This window comes from Patella vulgata, chromosome 8 (genome assembly GCF_932274485.2).
Source record: "Patella vulgata chromosome 8, xgPatVulg1.2, whole genome shotgun sequence".
Lineage (NCBI taxonomy): Eukaryota > Metazoa > Mollusca > Gastropoda > Patellidae > Patella > Patella vulgata.
The window spans coordinates 40367501-40388598 of NC_065886.2; the positions used below are offsets into that span (position 1 = coordinate 40367501).

Genomic DNA, 21098 nt, shown 5'->3' on the forward strand with positions numbered 1-21098 from the left:
TGCTCGATTGTCGTAATAACAATCGAGTGCCGCCGCATTCAAGTCTGTCAGTCCCGACAACAGAGGTAGTGTGAGAAGAATCGTGACATATTTAAGTAACAAGGGAAGATATCTAATCGGAAAGGACAATTTACTACAGTTAGTGTAGCCATGGATAATGAGTCGATACTGCTATTAATAATCCCTTCCGGATATACCAGTCCGTATACATTGGAGAGGCTTTAGTTGACAATTCATTTCCGGATCAGATAAGGACGATTATAGTCTATGCACGTTGTGCCGTCACAGACGACAGCTAGACTTCGTCCGATCCTACACAAAAAGCTCCTGACGTGTCATCTCTGGCATTTAGTGTTCATACTATCCGTATAAAAAACTTCATTAAAATAACGTTTTGCTGGATCATTTACTTTAGTATGGCATTAGGCTATATAATCAACATTCAATAGTCTTTTGCAAATTTGGAGTGGTTGAATGGATAATCGCTGAAATTGTTAAAACCAAATCTGTTCAATATGGCGTCGAATATAATAAATATAGTGGATTTAACATTGAAATAAACAGGGAGAGAATTTAATAGTCTGTCTGTAGCAATTTTAATGCACGTAGATGCCGCTTCGATCGGATGAGTCGGCTGGGCAGGGCCGTATTAACAACAATATAGGCCACGGGAAAAGCAGTGCACTGAGGCCCTAACATTCACAATCACATCCATAAATAAAAATGTAAATTGTCGATAAACCAGTGTTTAAATTTAAAAAAAAATAACACCATGAACAGCAAAGCTTAGGAGATCTACGCCTATGTGTTCAGATGACCCTGGACCCGATCAAAGTTGCACAATACTATTGATGACTTAACACTCGAGGCATTACATAAGGTAGGAAACCAAGTGGATGTTATCGGTCTCATGTACTGAATAACAGGATCCACGGTTTCTCTGAAAGTAAGACGTTAGCCGAGAAAGTTGTCAGCGGTGCAAGAAAGAGGACCTGGCAAGGGACAACATATAGTCGTTCAGAAGGGATGAAAACCCGGAGTCTCGTGTATACATTGACGTGTACGTAAAAGAACCCCTGGTAGTTGGAAGTCGATATAAGTGCAGGTTGTAGCGCCGCTGTCGGGGCAAAATTTCCTGGTTTCGATTAAGCCATCAAAAGTTATACATTTTTTATTAGTTTAACGAAAAGACGGGGGATGATGAATTCGTATATATGATTTGACTAATTTTCTAGTAGGCCACTATTTGATCCCAGTAGATATAAAGTGCCTTATGCAGCTGTTTACAGTCCACGTCATTATAGATATGCAGACGGGAATACGCCATGCTATGTGTTTTGAGGAAATTTTTCCGGACATCGGTGTTTGTGCGTACTTTTCATTGAATTTCAGGATCTCGGGTTTTCGGCTAGTTCAAGCTGCTAGACACTATTTTTTGCCAGTCAACGAATTAGGAGAGACCGGACTGGCATATCTGGAGAACTCTATCGGTCAACGCAGTTTTAGTTAGCCATCACATTTGTCACTAAGCCACCTCGGGTTATGGGATTTCATCGGTACACAACATTGACTCTATACTATCAAGTCTTGGAGATGGTAGAGAAGGCTAAAGGGTGGATGGGGTGCAGTGTACGCTAATCCCTTTGGTAAAATATGTTATTGAATCATTGTGACGAACCAAATAAAGTAACACTTTAAGAAACTGCTTGATTATTTATTAGAATACGTATAGTTATACCATGGATCCATGGGTTGGTGTTCTAACGTTTTTGTCAGTGATGCGATCTTGATGCTTTTGTCTGTAATAAAATATGTACATTACATGATATTATAAACACGTCTAAATGCCATTAACTGGGGATCTGAAACATAATGTTTCAAGAGCTAACTCAACATTAGAGATTTATTATTATTAATATTGGGTTTACAGGATCACCTTGAGTAATGAGAGCAAGGTGTAGTCATCGCCTCGTCTATGTTCAGATCTAAGCTGTTTTATTGGTAGAGTTAGTAATCCTAAACCCTAGCAGCGACCAACGTTGTAGCTTTAAATTGAGTCTAAATCACCGGTTTAGAATTTACACGTCACTCACATAGTGGTAAAAGAGCTCTTTGTTGTGTTTTATTCAGTTTGCCACCATAACCAATTGGATCAATGTCTAGATATTTGAAAATGGGTAGAAGCCTATGACTTTTGAGTAAATAAAATGATGTTTGACACGACTGCGTATAAATTAGCTACCCAACCCATTGCTGTTGGCTGAACGAGACAGGCTATGCCTACTAATTCGAATCTCCCGTTACCACTTCTAATTCGAAAAATTAAGACAGCTTACTAGATTTTGTTCTGCTGTATTTCTAGATTACTTGAATAATATCGCAAATATTTAATCATAATTATTTCTATATCGCTTTTGAACCTGATACCCGGCCATAAAACACAGTCAATGTGGTTATCGTGTTTATAAATGATATGACTTTATTCTGGAAGATCGTCTACGATATCACCTGAGGTGGAAGTGGACGTTAAACGCCAGGACCGACCGACCTATTCTGGAAGCTGAATATCAATCAATTTATTTTACACAATCAAGCTGAGGTTAGGCCAAAACAATTTATGTTATGCTCTTAAACTTGGTATGGCCTTATTTCATCAGCATAATGATAATTAATCGGTACTTACCATATCTGTTAGTTAATCCTCCAAGCTCTTTAATTTTTCTAGTTCGTCAGTTGTGATTTTGCCGTCTCCTGTAAGAAAGGGGTTCAGAAAAGTGTTACGTTCAAACATAACAGCGGGGTACCGGGAATATGTTTTAAAACCACCACTTTTAAAACCACTAAACATATTTTATGCCTTTACATCATCCTCTGACTCTTTTTTTTATGTTTTTAAACATTATATCTACACTACACTACCCTCACCTCACATACAAACTAATTCAGCCCCGCGTCTACTCTAGGATATATTGACATGGTTTTCAAGGAATTCTGTTATAGAATATTGGAATATTAAGCACCTGGCACGTACGGCATTAATTGATATTTTCAGAAAGTATACTAAGCTTGACATCTCAATTATCACCAATAAATATATAGACATATAGGGAGGTTATTATATTCAGAAAGTTGTGTTTATTAAAACAATTGCTTAAATTAAATATTTCGAAGATCACCTAGATGCTCTTATTCTTACGATGTAGAAATAAATTTAAAATATTCCTTATATGACACAAAACATGATTAATAAAAAAAATATTTAATATCTTATTAAAGTAAAAAAATATTAAATTAATTTTTTTATAGGATTTTTTTCTACTGGAACGTATGGGTATTCACGAGACAGCAGTATGATTGCTCTATCCAGAGGACCAGATAACGCTCTACAGTCGTAACCAATGGCTTACCATCTGTGTCCAGTGCTTGAACTACGGCTGCAAATTCCGGAGACTGGGGGTCCAATTCTAGTGAAGCGGCCAAGTCAATCAGATCAACGTCGGCCGATCGACCAACAACACTGCTTATAGCCGAAGAGATAACCGCTGGCTTAACGTATCGTCTCCATACCCGCCGCCCACGCCAGCTCTCAGTAGGTACCATCAGAGCTGCTACAACAACTACTAATAAGGCAAATACTAACTTCATCTGGGAAATGAAACAAAAGAAATGAAAATGAAATGGGGTTTAACGTCCTACTGTCCTGCTCGGTCTAGGCTAATAAGACGAGCATACATTGCACCACAGAGTGTGTTATAAGGGCAATAGTGCCCGGAAAGCGGCGCTACGGCATACTCTTATATCGAATTTCAAGCTTTCTTTTAAGAGCACGACAATGTGTTCACGGAACCTTCGTTTTTCGTCCCATTCAAACGACTATAGATTACGCTGCCCCTTGCCAGGCCCTCTGTCCTGTACCACTGCCAAGGGTAAACCACGCCAAAATATCCCGATGAACTTTCTCGGTCAACACCGGTATCGAACAACGGCACCTCCAGGTTAGCGAGCAAACCTCTTCTCAAGAAGAAACAAAGGAAGTCGAGTCATGAGTCTATTGCGAGTTTGAAACGCGAGCATTGTCCAAGATAAATTTAATTTAGAAAAAAGCACGCTGCGATGATTACACATAATAGAATAGGAAGTATGAGTGGTCGAGGGATCAAACGCATGGACTTTACATAATAAGGTTTGTCATTGAGTCAAGTGGCGTGGTTTCGATCCCATGGCTGTATGTGAAAAGGAGTAAGGTCGTTTGCCAAACCTTATGAACTCTCTCCGCCCCACCCCCGTCCACTGTTCAAGAACCATGCGTTCAAGCGAATTATTAAAATACGAAATATGTACCATGTATTAGTCCCGAAATTGTGTCGAATGGAAGTTAAACACTATCTCTGCTTTCAAAGCCAAGCGTTATAATTAACCTTGTAACCAGAAGTGGGCAATGGGTGGGCGATTGGTTTAACGTTGTAACAAGGAGTAGGGTCGCTCGTCCACCTCATGGGTTTTATGCGGATCCTCCGGTTTTCCTCCGCAGCTCAAGACCAGTACTCGCAATGAGATAGTGACCAAATTTTCTGCACCGATTGGGCTAATGAAGACGGGTCTACGCCATACAGTGTGCTATGAGGGGAATCTTGCCATGACCGCGACACTACAGCCCACTCTTATTTCGGATTCCAATTCCAATATATTATCATGTACCCGGGACCTCGTGTTATAGTCCTAACCACTGAAAATGGGAAACACGCTGGAAAATCCTGGCGAATAGTCTCATTCAGCACCGGGATCGAACCCACCTCGGCTCAGAATCAACAAATCAGAATAAAGAATATATAATATTAGCTTACCTTAATATGTCGATAGCTTCTATCCTCTTTGTACGATAAGGAAACTGCTTGTAAAGTGGACGATTTATGATGATCTTATATAGATCAGGACTTGTTAAATGATTACTGTTTTAATTATAAAAAAAAACAACATATGACAGATTTCTTGTTTGTTTTGAAAATGTATGAAAGGTTTTATGTGTAACAGATTGTAGTTTTATTTTTAAATTCACCTTTTTGTGATAGAAACAGGATACGAACTCGAAATTTGGCAATGCAATGTCTAAAGTGTTAATTTAAGTGTTATAGCCGAGGGAAATATTGTAAATATGTACATGATTCAAACAACAACAACACCCAAAATTCGCCATTTTGTAGTAGAAACAGGATACGAACAAGCCCATGACTAACAGATTTGAAGTAAGTGTTACAATCGAGGCGAATGTTGTAATTACGTACATGATTCTAACAACAACACCCAACATGGAGAGAGAGAGAGAGAGAGAGAGAGAGAGAGAGTAACGTCCACTGGACAAAAACTTGGTAATTTTGGGACTAACACAAGGTTCAATTTTATTTCTATAATTCGCCTGCGCGTAGGGGTTTTTAGCAATGGGGGGGGGGGGCGGAGAAACTGAAAAAACCCACGAGGCTGGACAGGCCACCCTACACCGTGTCATGTACAACTGGAGAATCGAAACCACAGCAGCTGACTCAATGACAGACCTTATGATACAACGCGTACGCGCTAACCATTCGCCCCCACCCCCCAGGGAAAGAAAGTAAATATTTTTGACTACTGAACTGAGTGGTTGGCACTTACAAAAATCCATTAATGTTTAATTTTCATTTCCTTTGTCAGTGTAATGTGTTTTTGTATTATGTCATTAAAGAAGCAATATGTAACAGTCAAAGCTGTGTGATGCAGGTTTTTTTTCTGGCTTAAATTTATTCACATGGCAAAAGCTGAGATATTAGGTGGATTTCGACAATGTCTACCATATCTTCGTTCTACGTTCAATAGTGAGTTCGGGTTTTCACATAGGGTTGGGGCTGAGGGGGGCGGGGCATATGCCCGGGGGGTGGGGGCACTTCTTGTAGGGCGTCACACCAGAAATATTCAAAGGGGGCCCCCTAAAATTGTGTAAACAAGCTCATATTTGAGCAAATTGGGCTTTTCGATCAAATGGAGAGGTGAAGGGGAAATAAACATAAAAAGTTTACATATAAGTTGATTTGAAAGATATGCTAAACTAGTACTCATTGAATGCAGATTAATCTATTAGCTACCGAGTTGATTTTAAACTGTTAAACTAGAACTCAATGCATACAGATTAACCTACTAACTGCTGAGATGATTTTAAAACTATTTTAGGATGTGAATACCTTGTACTTTGTGTTACAAGTGTGATGTTTACCTAAATATGCTACTTTCCATCTATCAAACAATACTAAATGTGTGTGATTTTCACATGAATTCGTCGTATTCTGTACAGCAACAACTGAAATTTGAGAATTTTGTAAGTGCTTCAAATTATTAATTTAACATTTGCAGTCGATATTTTGCATTGTCATGTAATTTGTGTGGGGTTTTTTCAATATGACAGAAATATATCTTTTAATATCTTAGGGGCGGCAGTAATCAGCGGTAAGACTCTCACGGATCAGGGACCAGTGTGTCTAGTTGATCCGGCGGGACGATAAACTGCGGTCCGTCCGTATATATAAAAGAACCCTTGTTAGTTGTAATTCGACGCATAGGTAGAAACGATGTTTTCCTGGCAAACGTTTTGTGTTGAACCCCATTTAATTCAATTTTATGATATTTATTTCGTTTGTCTAATAACAATATACAACATACTCAATATTTGTGAGTTATCAATATATCACTGAATATTGTATTTTATAAAAAAAAATATTATTGTATTAATTGACAAAACAACATCAAAACAGAGAGACGAGATTTTCACGAGAAGATAAAAAAAGAGAAATCTAAATTTGGATACAGAGAGATAGTGGTACATCTAAATTTTGATACAGTCGTGTATAACTGGGGGTACAGCGAATCTGTGATGTATCTAAATCTGAATACGGGGAGACAATGGTACCTCTAACTCTGGACACGGGGGGGGGGGGGCAGTGGTACCTCTAATTCTGGATACGGGGGGACAGTGGAACCTCTGAATCTGGATACGGAGAGACAGGGGACCCTCTAACTCTGGATACGGGGAAACAGTACTGTATCTAAATTTGGATACAGAGGTAGTAGTATATTTAACTCTGGATACACATACACACAGTGATTATCTAAATTTGGATACATAGAAACAGTGGTATATCTAACTCTAGATATAGAGAGGCAGTGGTAAAATAAACGAGGCACCCTGAGAAAAACAATGAGTTTGATATCTATTTAGTTTCTATTAGACAACATTCGACATGTTGCTATTCTTTGTCAATGAGAGAAAACCAACCCCGGCGGCCGTATTTCTTATCACGGAAAAGTCTGGGATCCAAATCACGGCCTTTGATTGATTCAATAACAACCCTTATGGTAGTGACACAAGTTACCTGATGTGTTGGTATTAAAATGAAACACCAAGACCCCCCAAGAGCAGAGGGTTTCTAACTTATATTTGAAAATATTATGGTTATTCCCTGAGCCCTCATTCGGTGCACATTCAACATCGCATTTTAATTCCTGGCTATTGCATTCGGGGAGCCGCTGTGACTTGGTGAGTAAGATGATGGCTCGCTAACTTGTAGGTTTCGGATTCGATCCCAAGAAAGTTCCTCGATATTTTCCGGCGTGGTTTGCCCTTGCCAATGGTGCAGGACGGGGGGGGGGGGGGGTGATCTGACAAGGACAGTGTCTAGTCGTTCTGGTGTGATGATAGACTGAGGTGCCGTGTACATATTAGCGTGAACGTAGGCGAACGCGAAATAAAAGTAGGCTATGCCTCATAGCACACTGTATGGTTTAAACCCGTTTCACTGGACCAATCGGTGCAGAAAAGTAGGACGTTCCACAAACACCATTGACAATACATTCCCATAACCCAGTTAACTAAGAGAAACAAATACAGATATCAAACGAAATTACTTTTATTACATGAAAATATTTTATTTAATATTCTTCACCTCCTTCTTCTTCTCCTTCACCTTCAACAGAATCAACACCAACTTCTTCATAATCTTTCTCTAGAGCAGCCAAATCCTCTCTAGCTTCAGAGAATTCACCTTCTTCCATACCTTCACCAACATACCAGTGGACGAAAGCTCTCTTAGCGTACATCAGATCAAATTTATGATCTAGACGAGCCCAAGCTTCGGCAATAGCCGTAGTGTTACTCAACATACAAACAGCTCTCTGTACCTTTGCTAAATCCCCTCCTGGTACAACAGTTGGTGGTTGGTAGTTGATACCGACTTTAAAACCAGTTGGACACCAGTCAACAAATTGGATGGTTCTCTTGGTCTTGATGGTGGCAATGGCAGCATTGACATCTTTGGGAACAACATCTCCTCGGTACAACATACAGCAAGACATGTACTTGCCATGACGAGGATCGCATTTTACCATCTGGTTGGCAGGTTCAAAACAGGCGTTTGTGATTTCAGCCACGGTAAGTTGTTCATGGTAGGCTTTCTCAGCAGAGATAACTGGAGCATAGGTAGCAAGGGGGAAATGGATACGTGGGTAGGGAACCAAGTTGGTCTGGAACTCAGTAAGATCAACATTAAGGGCACCATCAAATCGTAGAGAGGCGGTGATGGAGCTGACGATCTGGCCAATTAAACGATTCAAGTTGGTGTAAGTTGGACGTTCAATATCCAAGTTACGGCGACAGATGTCATAAATAGCTTCATTATCAACCATAAAAGCGCAGTCAGAATGTTCCAAAGTGGTGTGAGTTGTCAGAATAGAGTTGTAGGGTTCAACCACAGCAGTGGAAATTTGTGGTGCTGGATAAATGGCGAACTCTAACTTGGATTTCTTGCCATAGTCGACACTCAATCTTTCCATGAGAAGAGATGAGAAACCAGAACCGGTTCCACCACCAAAACTGTGGAAGATGAGGAATCCTTGAAGACCAGTACATTGATCAGCCAATTTCCTGATTCTGTCGAGAACCAAATCAATGATTTCTTTACCCACGGTGTAGTGACCTCGAGCATAGTTATTGGCAGCATCTTCTTTACCAGTGATGAGTTGTTCAGGATGGAAGAGTTGACGATAGGTACCAGTTCTTACTTCATCTACAACCGTTGGTTCCAAGTCAACAAAAACAGCTCTTGGTACATGTTTACCAGCTCCCGTCTCACTGAAGAATGTGTTGAAGGAATCGTCTCCACCTCCAATAGTTTTATCTGAAGGCATCTGACCATCAGGCTGGATACCATGTTCCAAACAGTATAACTCCCAACAGGCATTGCCCATCTGGACACCAGCCTGGCCGATATGAACAGAGATACACTCACGCTGAAAAACAAACGATATAAATAATTGAGAAACTATCTAGTATTGTACGAAAAGAACAAAATGTTTTACTATAGAGCAACTGTGGTGGCAACATTTCCCTCATAGTACACTATATGGCCGGTATATACCAATCTTTATTGGTGTAGAAAAATAAGCGGTTAAACCCAAATTAATTTCAGTTTGTACTTCAAGTTCCAATTCAGATTTGTTTCATAGAATTATACAAATCAGTATAAAATGCACTTACCATATTGTCGAATAAAAGATCAGTAACAAATAAATAAATAAATAAATAAAGCTTGCTATAACTGATGTAGTCAGTAGACAAGTTATAATAATAATGATTTAAACACAGTAGTTAAAAGTTTATATATACTCTAATTTGTCTATAGTAACAACTAATCTTAGTTACATACATACAAACACTGGTCAACAACAGATTAGTAACACACACTGGTCAATTAGAGATTAGTATCAACCACTGTAATTAAATCTATATCATAATACACCTAGATTATCAAATAATAGTAATGTACTTATTAACTTGTCACAAATCGTACATCTAAACCATATTTATAACAAATGAAATAAGAATAATTTCTTCCTCTAAATGAAATGAAAAGAAATGGGGTTTAACGTCCTACTGTTCTGCTCCTATACTGGGCTAATGAAGACGGGCATACGCCATACAGTGTGCTATGAGGGAAATTTTGCCCGGGCAGCGGCACTATCGCCTACTCTTATATCGAGTTCCAACTGCCAAGGGATCTTTTACGTGCATTCCAATGTATGCACGGGACCTCGGGTTTTTCGTCTCGTCCGAAGGACTAGACAGCTGTCCTTGTCAGGCCCTCAATTCTGCACCACTGACAAGGGGAAACCACGTCGGAAACCACGTCCAGATGAACTTTCTCGGCCAATGCAGGGATCGAACACCAAACCTCCAGGCTAGCGAGCCAGCGTCTTAACCACCTAGCCACCGTGGCTCCTGCCCCTAAATGACCTACAAGACACAACTTTATAAAACAAAGTTTAGTTTTTTGGTTCCAGAAAATATTCTTGACACTTAACACTCCAATTTAAACACGGGTACAAGTATTATATTTTAACGTTTTGAATCACATAAAAGATAAGAGGGTCTGGCACGTTGTGATCAATTATTTCAATCTTCAACTAACTGACTCTGGAACACCGTTTATGTTCTTACATGTTATATAACACTACAGCAAACTACAAAGTTAAATCCAGGAAAACTACAACATATATTAGAGATACTTTAGGATTTATTAAAATATCCATGGTCTGAATTTAATATCCTTTCTAACTCAGACCTAACGGCTTAAACGTGGCAAGAGCCACATACTGCTAGTTCGTTCTACATAAGGCTCGCGCTAGCCGAGGAGGCTATGGGTATGTTCCCCTTGAGCTCCGAATAATGTCTTCCCTACGGTCTCATCATGATATCTGAAGGTAAATCAAACCAGTCATCTATTAGGGCGGGACATTTACCATTTTTGGTTTCGTATAAGCACCGTTTTACGTCAACTGCATTAATCCGTGGACGAGACGACTGGACTATTATACCCTACTTTCAGCAATGGGTACTGACATAACTGTCGGAAGGTTAGTCAAAGATAGTAGTAAAATAATGGAAGCTACTTCATTACCCTAGTTTTCGTCACACATCATCTATATTAAACAGAACACCTTTCTTAGTACTAAAATAAACCCTATCGTATTACACTTGGACGCTGTCCAAGCGTTTGTCCGTCTTCATTAGCCCAGTGTGGGCAGAACAGTAGGACGTTAAACCCCCATTTTACTTCATTTGAATAGGATTTGATATCAAAAAAGACGAGTAGGAGATTTTATTTATCACCCAATCCTTTCTTACGTGCACAAATAAATAAATACAATTCTTGGCTATAGATTTCACTTTTACTGAACCTGATTACATTACGTGGTAGTGATACATCAATTTTTGACAGAAATTCAACTATTGCAAAGCCCTTTATATTGACCCAATGTTTCCATCAATGGCAATTAAATAAGAATGGTTCATTTTTAATTTTAAAAAAATGTTACTTTTAATAAAAGATAGGTTGCCAGGCAACGAAATATACGCCCATAGCAGCTATATCGTCCGTGCAGTCAACGAGTTGTCACATATTTTTACTTTTTTCGGTAATGAAACATTTATAATACATTAAAATCTGATTAAGAGTAACAACTCATTAAGTAATTATCAGAAAACCATTAGAATTTGTTTGGTTTTTATAAAGTTCTGCCCCATGCTAACGTTTAGTATACAAAACTTTTAACATCATGGATTTAGCTGTTCAAGTCATAAAGATTCTTGAAAATCATTATGCTTGTTCGTCTCAAGATCTTAAACACTGTGTATAAATTTAAAGTCAATCGGATATTAACTTTAGCCGCTAGAGCGTCCACAAGATTTTTCAAAGTGATCAAGGGCCATAACTCTAGCAGTAATAATCGGAAATCGCTGAAAATCAATAGGCTTCTTCCTCTTATGACCTTAAACACTGTGTATACATTTAAAGTCAATCGGATATTAACTTTAGCCTCTAGAGCGTCCACAAGAATTCCCAAAGTGATCAAGGGCCATAACTCTGGCAAAAATTATCAGAAATCGCTGAAAATCAATAGACTTCTTCGTCTCATGACCTTAAACACTGTGTATCAATTTAAAGCCAATCGGATATTAACTTAAGCCGCTAGAGCGTCCACATGATTTTTCAAAGTGATCAAGGGCCATAACTCTAGCAGTAATAATCGGAAATCGCTGAAAATCAATAGGCTTCTTCGTCTTATGACCTTAAACACTGTGTATACATTTAAAGTCAATCGGATATTAACTTTAGCCTCAAGAGCGTCCACAAGATTTTTCAAAGTGATCAAGGGCCATATAAGAAATCGCTGAAAATCAATAGGCTTCTTTGTCTCATGACCTTAAACACTGTGTATAAATTTAAAGTCAATCGAATATTAACTTTGACCTCTAGAGCGTCCACAAGATTTTTTGAAGTGATCAAGGGCCATAACTCCGGCAGTAATTATCGAAAATCGCTGAAAATCAATAGACAGTGTCTAGTCGTTCTTGTGTGACGATAGACTGAGGTGCCGTGTACATATTGGCGTGAACGTAAACGAACGCGAAATAAAAGTAGGCTATGCCTCATAGCACACTCTATGGTTTAAACCCGTTTCACTGGACCAACCGGTGCAGAAAAGTAGGACATTCCACAAAACAACATTGACAATACATCCCCATAACCCAATTAACTAAGAGAAACAAATACAGATGCAGAAACAAAGGCGTTAAGCATTTCATTATTATCTTTGTTGCATATTCTGTATATATATTTGCCCACAATTCACACATTTGTATCATTTGCTTGATAGAGACGAGAGTATCCTCGTCGAAACGTCGCTTAGTATCAAACTCAGTAATTGTGTATCCACAAAATTGTACCTTGTGTTAATATGTTCAATTACTAAATGCCAATCAAAGAAGAAATACAGATATCAAACGAAATTACTTTTATTACATGAAAATATTCTATTTAATATTCTTCACCTCCTTCTTCTTCTCCTTCACCTTCAACAGAATCAACACCAACTTCTTCATAATCTTTCTCTAGAGCAGCCAAATCTTCTCTAGCTTCAGAGAATTCACCTTCTTCCATACCTTCACCAACATACCAGTGGACGAAAGCTCTCTTAGCGTACATCAGATCAAATTTATGATCTAGACGAGCCCAAGCTTCGGCAATAGCAGTAGTGTTACTCAACATACAAACAGCTCTCTGTACCTTGGCTAAATCACCTCCTGGTACAACGGTTGGTGGTTGGTAGTTGATACCGACTTTAAAACCAGTTGGACACCAGTCAACAAATTGGATGGTTCTCTTGGTCTTGATGGTGGCGATGGCAGCATTGACATCTTTGGGAACAACATCTCCTCGGTACAACATACAGCAAGACATGTACTTGCCATGACGAGGATCGCATTTTACCATCTGGTTGGCAGGTTCAAAACAGGCGTTTGTGATTTCAGCTACGGTAAGTTGTTCATGGTAAGCCTTCTCAGCAGAGATAACTGGAGCATACGTAGCTAGGGGGAAATGGATACGTGGATAGGGAACCAAGTTGGTCTGGAACTCAGTAAGATCAACATTAAGGGCACCATCAAATCGTAGAGAGGCGGTGATGGAGCTGACGATCTGGCCAATTAAACGATTCAAGTTGGTGTAAGTTGGACGTTCAATATCCAAGTTACGGCGACAGATGTCATAAATAGCTTCATTATCAACCATAAAAGCGCAGTCAGAATGTTCCAAAGTGGTGTGAGTTGTCAGAATAGAGTTGTAGGGTTCAACCACAGCAGTGGAAATTTGTGGTGCTGGATAAATGGCGAACTCTAACTTGGATTTCTTGCCATAGTCGACACTCAATCTTTCCATGAGAAGAGATGAGAAACCAGAACCGGTTCCACCACCAAAACTGTGGAAGATGAGGAATCCTTGAAGACCAGTACATTGATCAGCCAATTTCCTGATTCTGTCGAGAACCAAATCAATGATTTCTTTACCCACGGTGTAGTGACCTCGAGCATAGTTATTGGCAGCATCTTCTTTACCGGTGATGAGTTGTTCAGGATGGAAGAGTTGACGATAGGTACCAGTTCTTACTTCATCTACAACCGTTGGTTCCAAGTCAACAAAAACAGCTCTTGGTACATGTTTACCAGCTCCCGTCTCACTGAAGAATGTGTTGAAGGAATCGTCTCCACCTCCAATAGTTTTATCTGAAGGCATCTGACCATCAGGCTGGATACCATGTTCCAAACAGTACAACTCCCAACAGGCATTGCCCATCTGGACACCAGCCTGGCCGATATGAACAGAGATACATTCACGCTGAAAAACAAACGATATAAATAATTGAGAAACTATCTAGTATTGTACGAAAAGAACAAAATGTTTTACTATAGGGCAACTGTGGTGGCAACATTTCCCTCATAGCACACTATATGGCCGGTATATACCAATCTTTATTGGTGTAGAAAAATAAGAGGTTAAACCCAAATTAATTTCAGTTTGTACTTCAAGTTCCAATTCAGATTTGTTTCATAGAATTATACAAATCAGTATAAAATGCACTTACCATATTGTCGAATAAAAGATCAGTAACAAATAAATAAATAAATAAATAAAGCTTGCTATAACTGATGTAGTCAGTAGACAAGTTATAATAATAATGATTTAAACACAGTAGTGAAAAGTTTATATATACTCTAATATGTCTATAGTAACAACTAATCTTAGTTACATACATACAAACACTGGTCAACAACAGATTAGTAACACACACTGGTCAATTAGAGATTAGTATCAACCACTGTAATTAAATCTATATCATAATACACCTAGATTATCAAATAATAGTAATGTACTTATTAACTTGTCACAAATCGTACATCTAAACCATATTTATAACAAATGAAATAAGAATAATTTCTTCCTCTAAATGAAATGAAAAGAAATGGGGTTTAACGTCCTACTGTTCTGCTCCTATACTGGGCTAATGAAGACGGGCATACGCCATACAGTGTGCTATGAGGGAAATTTTGCCCGGGCAGCGGCACTATCGCCTACTCTTATATCGAATTCCAACTGCCAAGGGATCTTTTACGTGCATTCCAATGTATACACGGGACCTCGGGTTTTTCGTCTCATCCGAAGGACTAGACAGCTGTCCTTGTCAGGCCCTCAATTCTGCACCACTGACAAGGGGAAACCACGTCGGAAACCACGTCCATATGAACTTTCTCGGCCAATGCAGGGATCGAACACCAAACCTCCAGGCTAGCGAGCCAGCGTCTTAACCACCTAGCCACCGTGGCTCCTGCCCCTAAATGACCTACAAGACACAACTGTATAAAACATAGTTTAGTCTTTTGGTTCCAGAAAATATTCTTGACACTTAACACTCCAATTTAAACACGGGTACAAGTATTATATTTTAACGTTTTGAATCACATAAAAGATAAGAGGGTCTGCCACGTTGTGATCAATTATATTAATCTTCAACTTACTGACTCTGGAACACCGTTTATGTTCTTACATGTTATATAACACTACAGCAAACTACAAAGTTAAATCCAGGAAAACTACAACATATATTAGAGATACTTTAGGATTTATTAAAATATCCATGGTCTGAATTTAATATCCTTTCTAACTCAGACCTAACGGCTTAAACGTGGCAAGAGCCACATACTGCTAGTTAGTTCTACATAAGGCTCGCGCTAGCATGATGTGTTCACCCTAGCCTCTAAGCCGAGGAGGCTATGGGTATGTTCCCCTTGAGCTCCGAATAATGTCTTCCCTACGGTTCCATCATGATATCTGAAGGTAAATCAACCCAGTCATCTATTAGGGCGGGACAATTACCATTTTTGGTTTAGTATAAGCACCGTTTTACGTCAACTGCATTAATCCGTGGACGAGACGACTGGACTATAGTACCCTACTTTCAGCAATGGGTACTGACATAACTGTCGGAAGGTTAGTCAAAGATAGTAGTAAAATAATGCAAGCTACTTCATTACCCTAGTTTTCGTCACACATCATCTATATTAAACAGAACACCTTTCTTAGTACTAAAATAAACCCTATCGTATTACACTTGGACGCTGTCCAAGCGTTTGTCCGTCTTCATTAGCCCAGTGTGGGCAGAACAGTAGGACGTTAAACCCCCATTTTACTTCATTTGAATAGGATTTGATATCAAAAAAGACGAGTAGGAGATTTTATTTATCACCCAATCCTTTCTTACGTGCACAAATAAATAAATACAATTCTTGGCTATAGATTTCACTTTTACTGAACCTGATTACATTACGTGGTAGTGATACATCAATTTTTGACAGAAATTCAACTATTGCAAAGCCCTTTATATTGACACAATGTTTCCATCAATGGCAATTAAATAAGAATGGTTCATTTTTAATTTTAAAAAAATGTTACTTTTAATAAAAGATAGGTTGCCAGGCAACGAAATATACGCCCATAGCAGCTATATCGGACGGGCAGTCAACGAGTTGTCACATATTTTTACTTTTTTCGGTAATGAAACATTTATAATACATTAAAATCTGATTAAGAGTAACAACTCATTAGGTAATTATCAGAAAACCATTAGAATTTGTTTGGTTTTTATAAAGTTCTGCCCCATGCTAACGTTTAGTATACAAAACTTTTAACATCATGGATTTAGCTGTTCAAGTCATAAAGATTCTTGAAAATCATTATCCTTGTTCGTCTCAAGATCTTAAACACTGTGTATAAATTTAAAGTCAATCGGAAATCACTGAAAATCACTAGGCTTCTTCGTCTCATGGTCTTCAACACTGTATATAAATTTAAAGTCAATCGGATATTAACTTTAGCCTCTAGAGCGTCCACAAGAATTCCCAAAGTGATCAAGGGCCATAACTCTGGCAAAAATTATCAGAAATCGCTGAAAATCAATAGACTTCTTCGTCTCATGACCTTAAACACTGTGTATCAATTTAAAGCCAATCGGATATTAACTTAAGCCGCTAGAGCGTCCACATGATTTTTCAAAGTGATCAAGGGCCATAACTCTAGCAGTAATAATATGAAATCGCTGAAAATCAATAGGATTCTTCCTCTTATGACCTTAAACCTTGTGTATACATTTAAAGTCAATCGGATATTAACTTTAGCCTCAAGAGCGTCCACAAGATTTTTCAAAGTGATCAAGGGCCATATAAGAAATCGCTGAAAATCAATAGGCTTCTTTGTCTCATGACCTTAAACACTGTGTATAAATTTAAAGTCAATCGAATATTAACTTTGACCTCTAGAGCGTCCACAAGATTTTTTGAAGTGATCAAGGGCCATAACTGAAAATCAATAGGCTTCTTCGTCTTATGACCCTAAACACTGTGTATAAATTTAAAGTCAATCGGATATTAACTTTAGTCTATAGAGCTTGTGGACGCCGGACCGACGGACAGACCGACGGACGGACGGGGGCGACAACAATATACGACCACATTTCAACGTGGGCGTATAAAAATGACGGAAAAGCCTGGGATCCAAATCACGGCCTTTGATTCAATAACAAACCTTATGGTAGTGACAAGTTACCTGATGTGGCGGTATTAAAATGAAACACCAAGAACCCCCCAAGAACAGAGGGATACTAACTCATATTTGAAAATATGATGGATATTCCCCGAGCCCTCATTCGGTGCACGTTCAGCATCGCATTTTAATTCCAGGCTATTGTATTCGGGGAGCCGCTGTGACTTGGTGAGTAAGATGATGTCTCGCTTACTTGTAGGTTTCGGGTTCGATCCCAATGTTGGCCAAGAAAGTTCCTCGATATTTCCCGGCGTGGTTTGCCCTTGACAATGGTGCGGGACGGGGGGGGGGGGTCTGACAAGGACAGTGTCTAGTCGTTCTTGTGTGACGATAGACTGAGGTGCCGTGTACATATTGGCGTGAACGTAAACGAACGCGAAATAAAAGTGGGCTATGCCTCATAGCACACTGTATGGTTTAAACCCGTTTCACTGGACCAACCGGTGCAGAAAAGTAGGACATTCCACAAAACAACATTGACAATACATCCCCATAACCCAGTTAACTAAGAAAAAACAAATACAGATGCAGAAACAAAGGCGTTAAGCATTTGATTATTATCTTTGTTGCATATTCTGTATATATATTTGCCCACAATTCACACATTTGTATCATTTGCTTGATAGAGACGAGAGTATCCTCGTCGAAACGTCGCTTAGTATCAAACTCAGTAATTGTGTATCCATAAAATTGTACCTTGTGTTAATATGTTCAATTACTAAATGCCAATCAAAGAAGAAATACAGATATCAAACGAAATTACTTTTATTACATGAAAATATTTGTATTTAATATTCTTCACCTCCTTCTTCTTCTCCTTCACCTTCAACAGAATCAACACCAACTTCTTCATAATCTTTCTCTAGAGCAGCCAAATCTTCTCTAGCTTCAGAGAATTCACCTTCTTCCATACCTTCACCAACATACCAGTGGACGAAAGCTCTCTTAGCGTACATCAGATCAAATTTATGATCTAGACGAGCCCAAGCTTCGGCAATAGCAGTAGTGTTACTCAACATACAAACAGCTCTCTGTACCTTGGCTAAATCACCTCCTGGTACAACGGTTGGTGGTTGGTAGTTGATACCGACTTTAAAACCAGTTGGACACCAGTCAACAAATTGGATGGTTCTCTTGGTCTTGATGGTGGCGATGGCAGCATTGACATCTTTGGGAACAACATCTCCTCGGTACAACATACAGCAAGACATGTACTTGCCATGACGAGGATCGCATTTTACCATCTGGTTGGCAGGTTCAAAACAGGCGTTTGTGATTTCAGCTACGGTAAGTTGTTCATGGTAAGCCTTCTCAGCAGAGATAACTGGAGCATACGTAGCTAGAGGGAAATGGATACGTGGATAGGGAACCAAGTTGGTCTGGAACTCAGTAAGATCAACATTAAGGGCACCATCAAATCGTAGAGAGGCGGTGATGGAGCTGACGATCTGGCCAATTAAACGATTCAAGTTGGTGTAAGTTGGACGTTCAATATCCAAGTTACGGCGACAGATGTCATAAATAGCTTCATTATCAACCATAAAAGCGCAGTCAGAATGTTCCAAAGTGGTGTGAGTTGTCAGAATAGAGTTGTAGGGTTCAACCACAGCAGTGGAAATTTGTGGTGCTGGATAAATGGCGAACTCTAACTTGGATTTCTTGCCATAGTCGACACTCAATCTTTCCATGAGAAGAGATGAGAAGCCAGAACCGGTTCCACCACCAAAACTGTGGAAGATGAGGAATCCTTGAAGACCAGTACATTGATCAGCCAATTTCCTGATTCTGTCGAGAACCAAATCAATGATTTCTTTACCCACGGTGTAGTGACCTCGAGCATAGTTATTGGCAGCATCTTCTTTACCGGTGATGAGTTGTTCAGGATGGAAGAGTTGACGATAGGTACCAGTTCTTACTTCATCTACAACCGTTGGTTCCAAGTCAACAAAAACAGCTCTTGGTACATGTTTACCAGCTCCCGTCTCACTGAAGAATGTGTTGAAGGAATCGTCTCCACCTCCAATAGTTTTATCTGAAGGCATCTGACCATCAGGCTGGATACCATGTTCCAAACAGTACAACTCCCAACAGGCATTGCCCATCTGTACACCAGCCTGGCCGATATGAACAGAGATACATTCACGCTGAAAAACACACGATATAAATAATTGACAAATTGTCTAGAATTGTACGAAAAGAACAAAATGATTTAATATAGGTCAATAGGATTTTATCATAAATAAAAAACAACAACAACATATGTTTAGAATGAGACAAAATGAATAAGAATCTCTTTAAATTTCGAAGTCACAGAAACCTGTGGAATGTCTATTAAGCGCTACAGGAATTGCGAGGGGGGGGGGGGGTGGTTAGCGCGTGTGCGTTGTATCATAAGGTCTATCATTGAGGCAACTGGTGTGGTTTCGATTCCCCGGCTGTACGTGACAAGGAATAGGGTTGCCTGTCCAACCTCATGGGTTTTCTCCGGGTCCTCTGGTTTCCTCCCACTGCTTAAGACCCCTGCACGCAAGGGAATTTTTGAAATAAAACTCAACCATATGTTAGTTCACAATTCTAAGGAATACAATTACTGCTTATTACAGAGCAACGTTTTGACTAATAATGACTAGAGAAGCCTAGTCAAAACGTCGCTCAGTAATAAGCAGTAATTGTATTCCATAGAATTGTAACCTATATATTCCAGTTTAATGACTAAATGCCATTGAAACAATGCACATGTTAGTTCTCGCTACACGAATTGGCTCTTGGCCTAGACGATTCTTCGTGATTTTCTGGGGTGATTCCCCATTGTCTAAGGTGTAGGAATGATATACCAACGTCTAGTTGTCCGCGGGACAAAACTGAGCTCCCGTGTAGGCGTTGGCTAGCACATAAAAGAACCTTGACAATTGGAATTCGAAATAACATTAGGCCGTAGGGCAACTGTGATGGCAACTGTGATGGCAACATTTCCCTCATAGTACACTATATGGCCGGTATATACCAATCTTTATTGGTGTAGAAAAATAAACCCCAATTAATTTCAGTTTGTACTTCAAGTTCCAATTCAGATTTGTTTCATAGAATTATATAAATCAGTATAAAATGCACTTACCATATTGTCGAATAAAAGATCAGTAATTAATAAATAAATAAGGAAACTTGCTATAACTGATGTAGTCAGTAGACAAGTTATAATAATAATGATTTAAACACAGTAGTTAAAAGTTTATATATACTCTAATATGTCTATAGTAACAACTAATCTTAGTTACATACATACAAACACTGGTCAACAACAGATTAGTAACACACACTGGTCAATTAGAGATTAGTATCAACCACTGTAATTAAATCTATATCATAATACACCTACAATGTAGATTATCAAATAATAGTAATGTACCTATTAACTTGTCACAAATCGTACATCTAAACCATATTTATAACAAATGAAATAAGAATAATTTCTGCCCCTAAATGAAATGAAATAAAATGGGGTTTAACGTCCTACTGTTCTGCTCCACTGACAAGGGGAAACCACGTCGGAAACCACGTCCAGATGAACTTTCTCGGCCAATGCAGAGATCG

The 21098-nt window shown here is 39.0% G+C and overlaps 2 protein-coding genes, 1 long non-coding RNA gene and 1 pseudogene across 5 annotated transcripts; all 4 read right to left on the minus strand.

Moving 5' to 3' along the window:
* Positions 1–1700: 1700 nt before the first annotated feature.
* Positions 1701–5306, minus strand: LOC126829653 (uncharacterized). 3 transcript variants are annotated; one of them, XR_007683485.1, is made up of 5 exons: positions 5283–5306; positions 4845–4949; positions 3408–3645; positions 2684–2751; positions 1701–1799 (listed from the first exon to the last, which is right to left on the minus strand). It is a non-coding gene; the product is annotated as an uncharacterized LOC126829653 (long non-coding RNA). The 3 variants fall into 3 exon arrangements; XR_007683484.1 differs by lacking the exon at positions 5283–5306 and adding an exon at positions 5057–5074; XR_007683483.1 differs by lacking the exon at positions 5283–5306 and having other exon boundaries at positions 4845–4968.
* Positions 5307–7950: 2644 nt separating this feature from the next.
* Positions 7951–9303, minus strand: LOC126830691 (tubulin alpha-2/alpha-4 chain-like). Its single transcript, XM_050561104.2, has one exon. The coding sequence runs from the start codon at positions 9262–9264 to the stop codon at positions 7951–7953; it is 1314 nt and encodes a 437-aa protein (XP_050417061.1). The 5' UTR covers positions 9265–9303.
* A 3590-nt stretch (positions 9304–12893) lies between these two features.
* LOC126830682 (tubulin alpha-2/alpha-4 chain-like) lies at positions 12894–14249 on the minus strand. The gene has a single exon (XM_050561097.2). The coding sequence runs from the start codon at positions 14205–14207 to the stop codon at positions 12894–12896; it is 1314 nt and encodes a 437-aa protein (XP_050417054.1). The 5' UTR covers positions 14208–14249.
* Positions 14250–18295: 4046 nt separating this feature from the next.
* The window catches only part of LOC126830689 (tubulin alpha-2/alpha-4 chain-like), a 55657-nt pseudogene continuing 52854 nt past the window's right edge, over positions 18296–21098 (minus strand).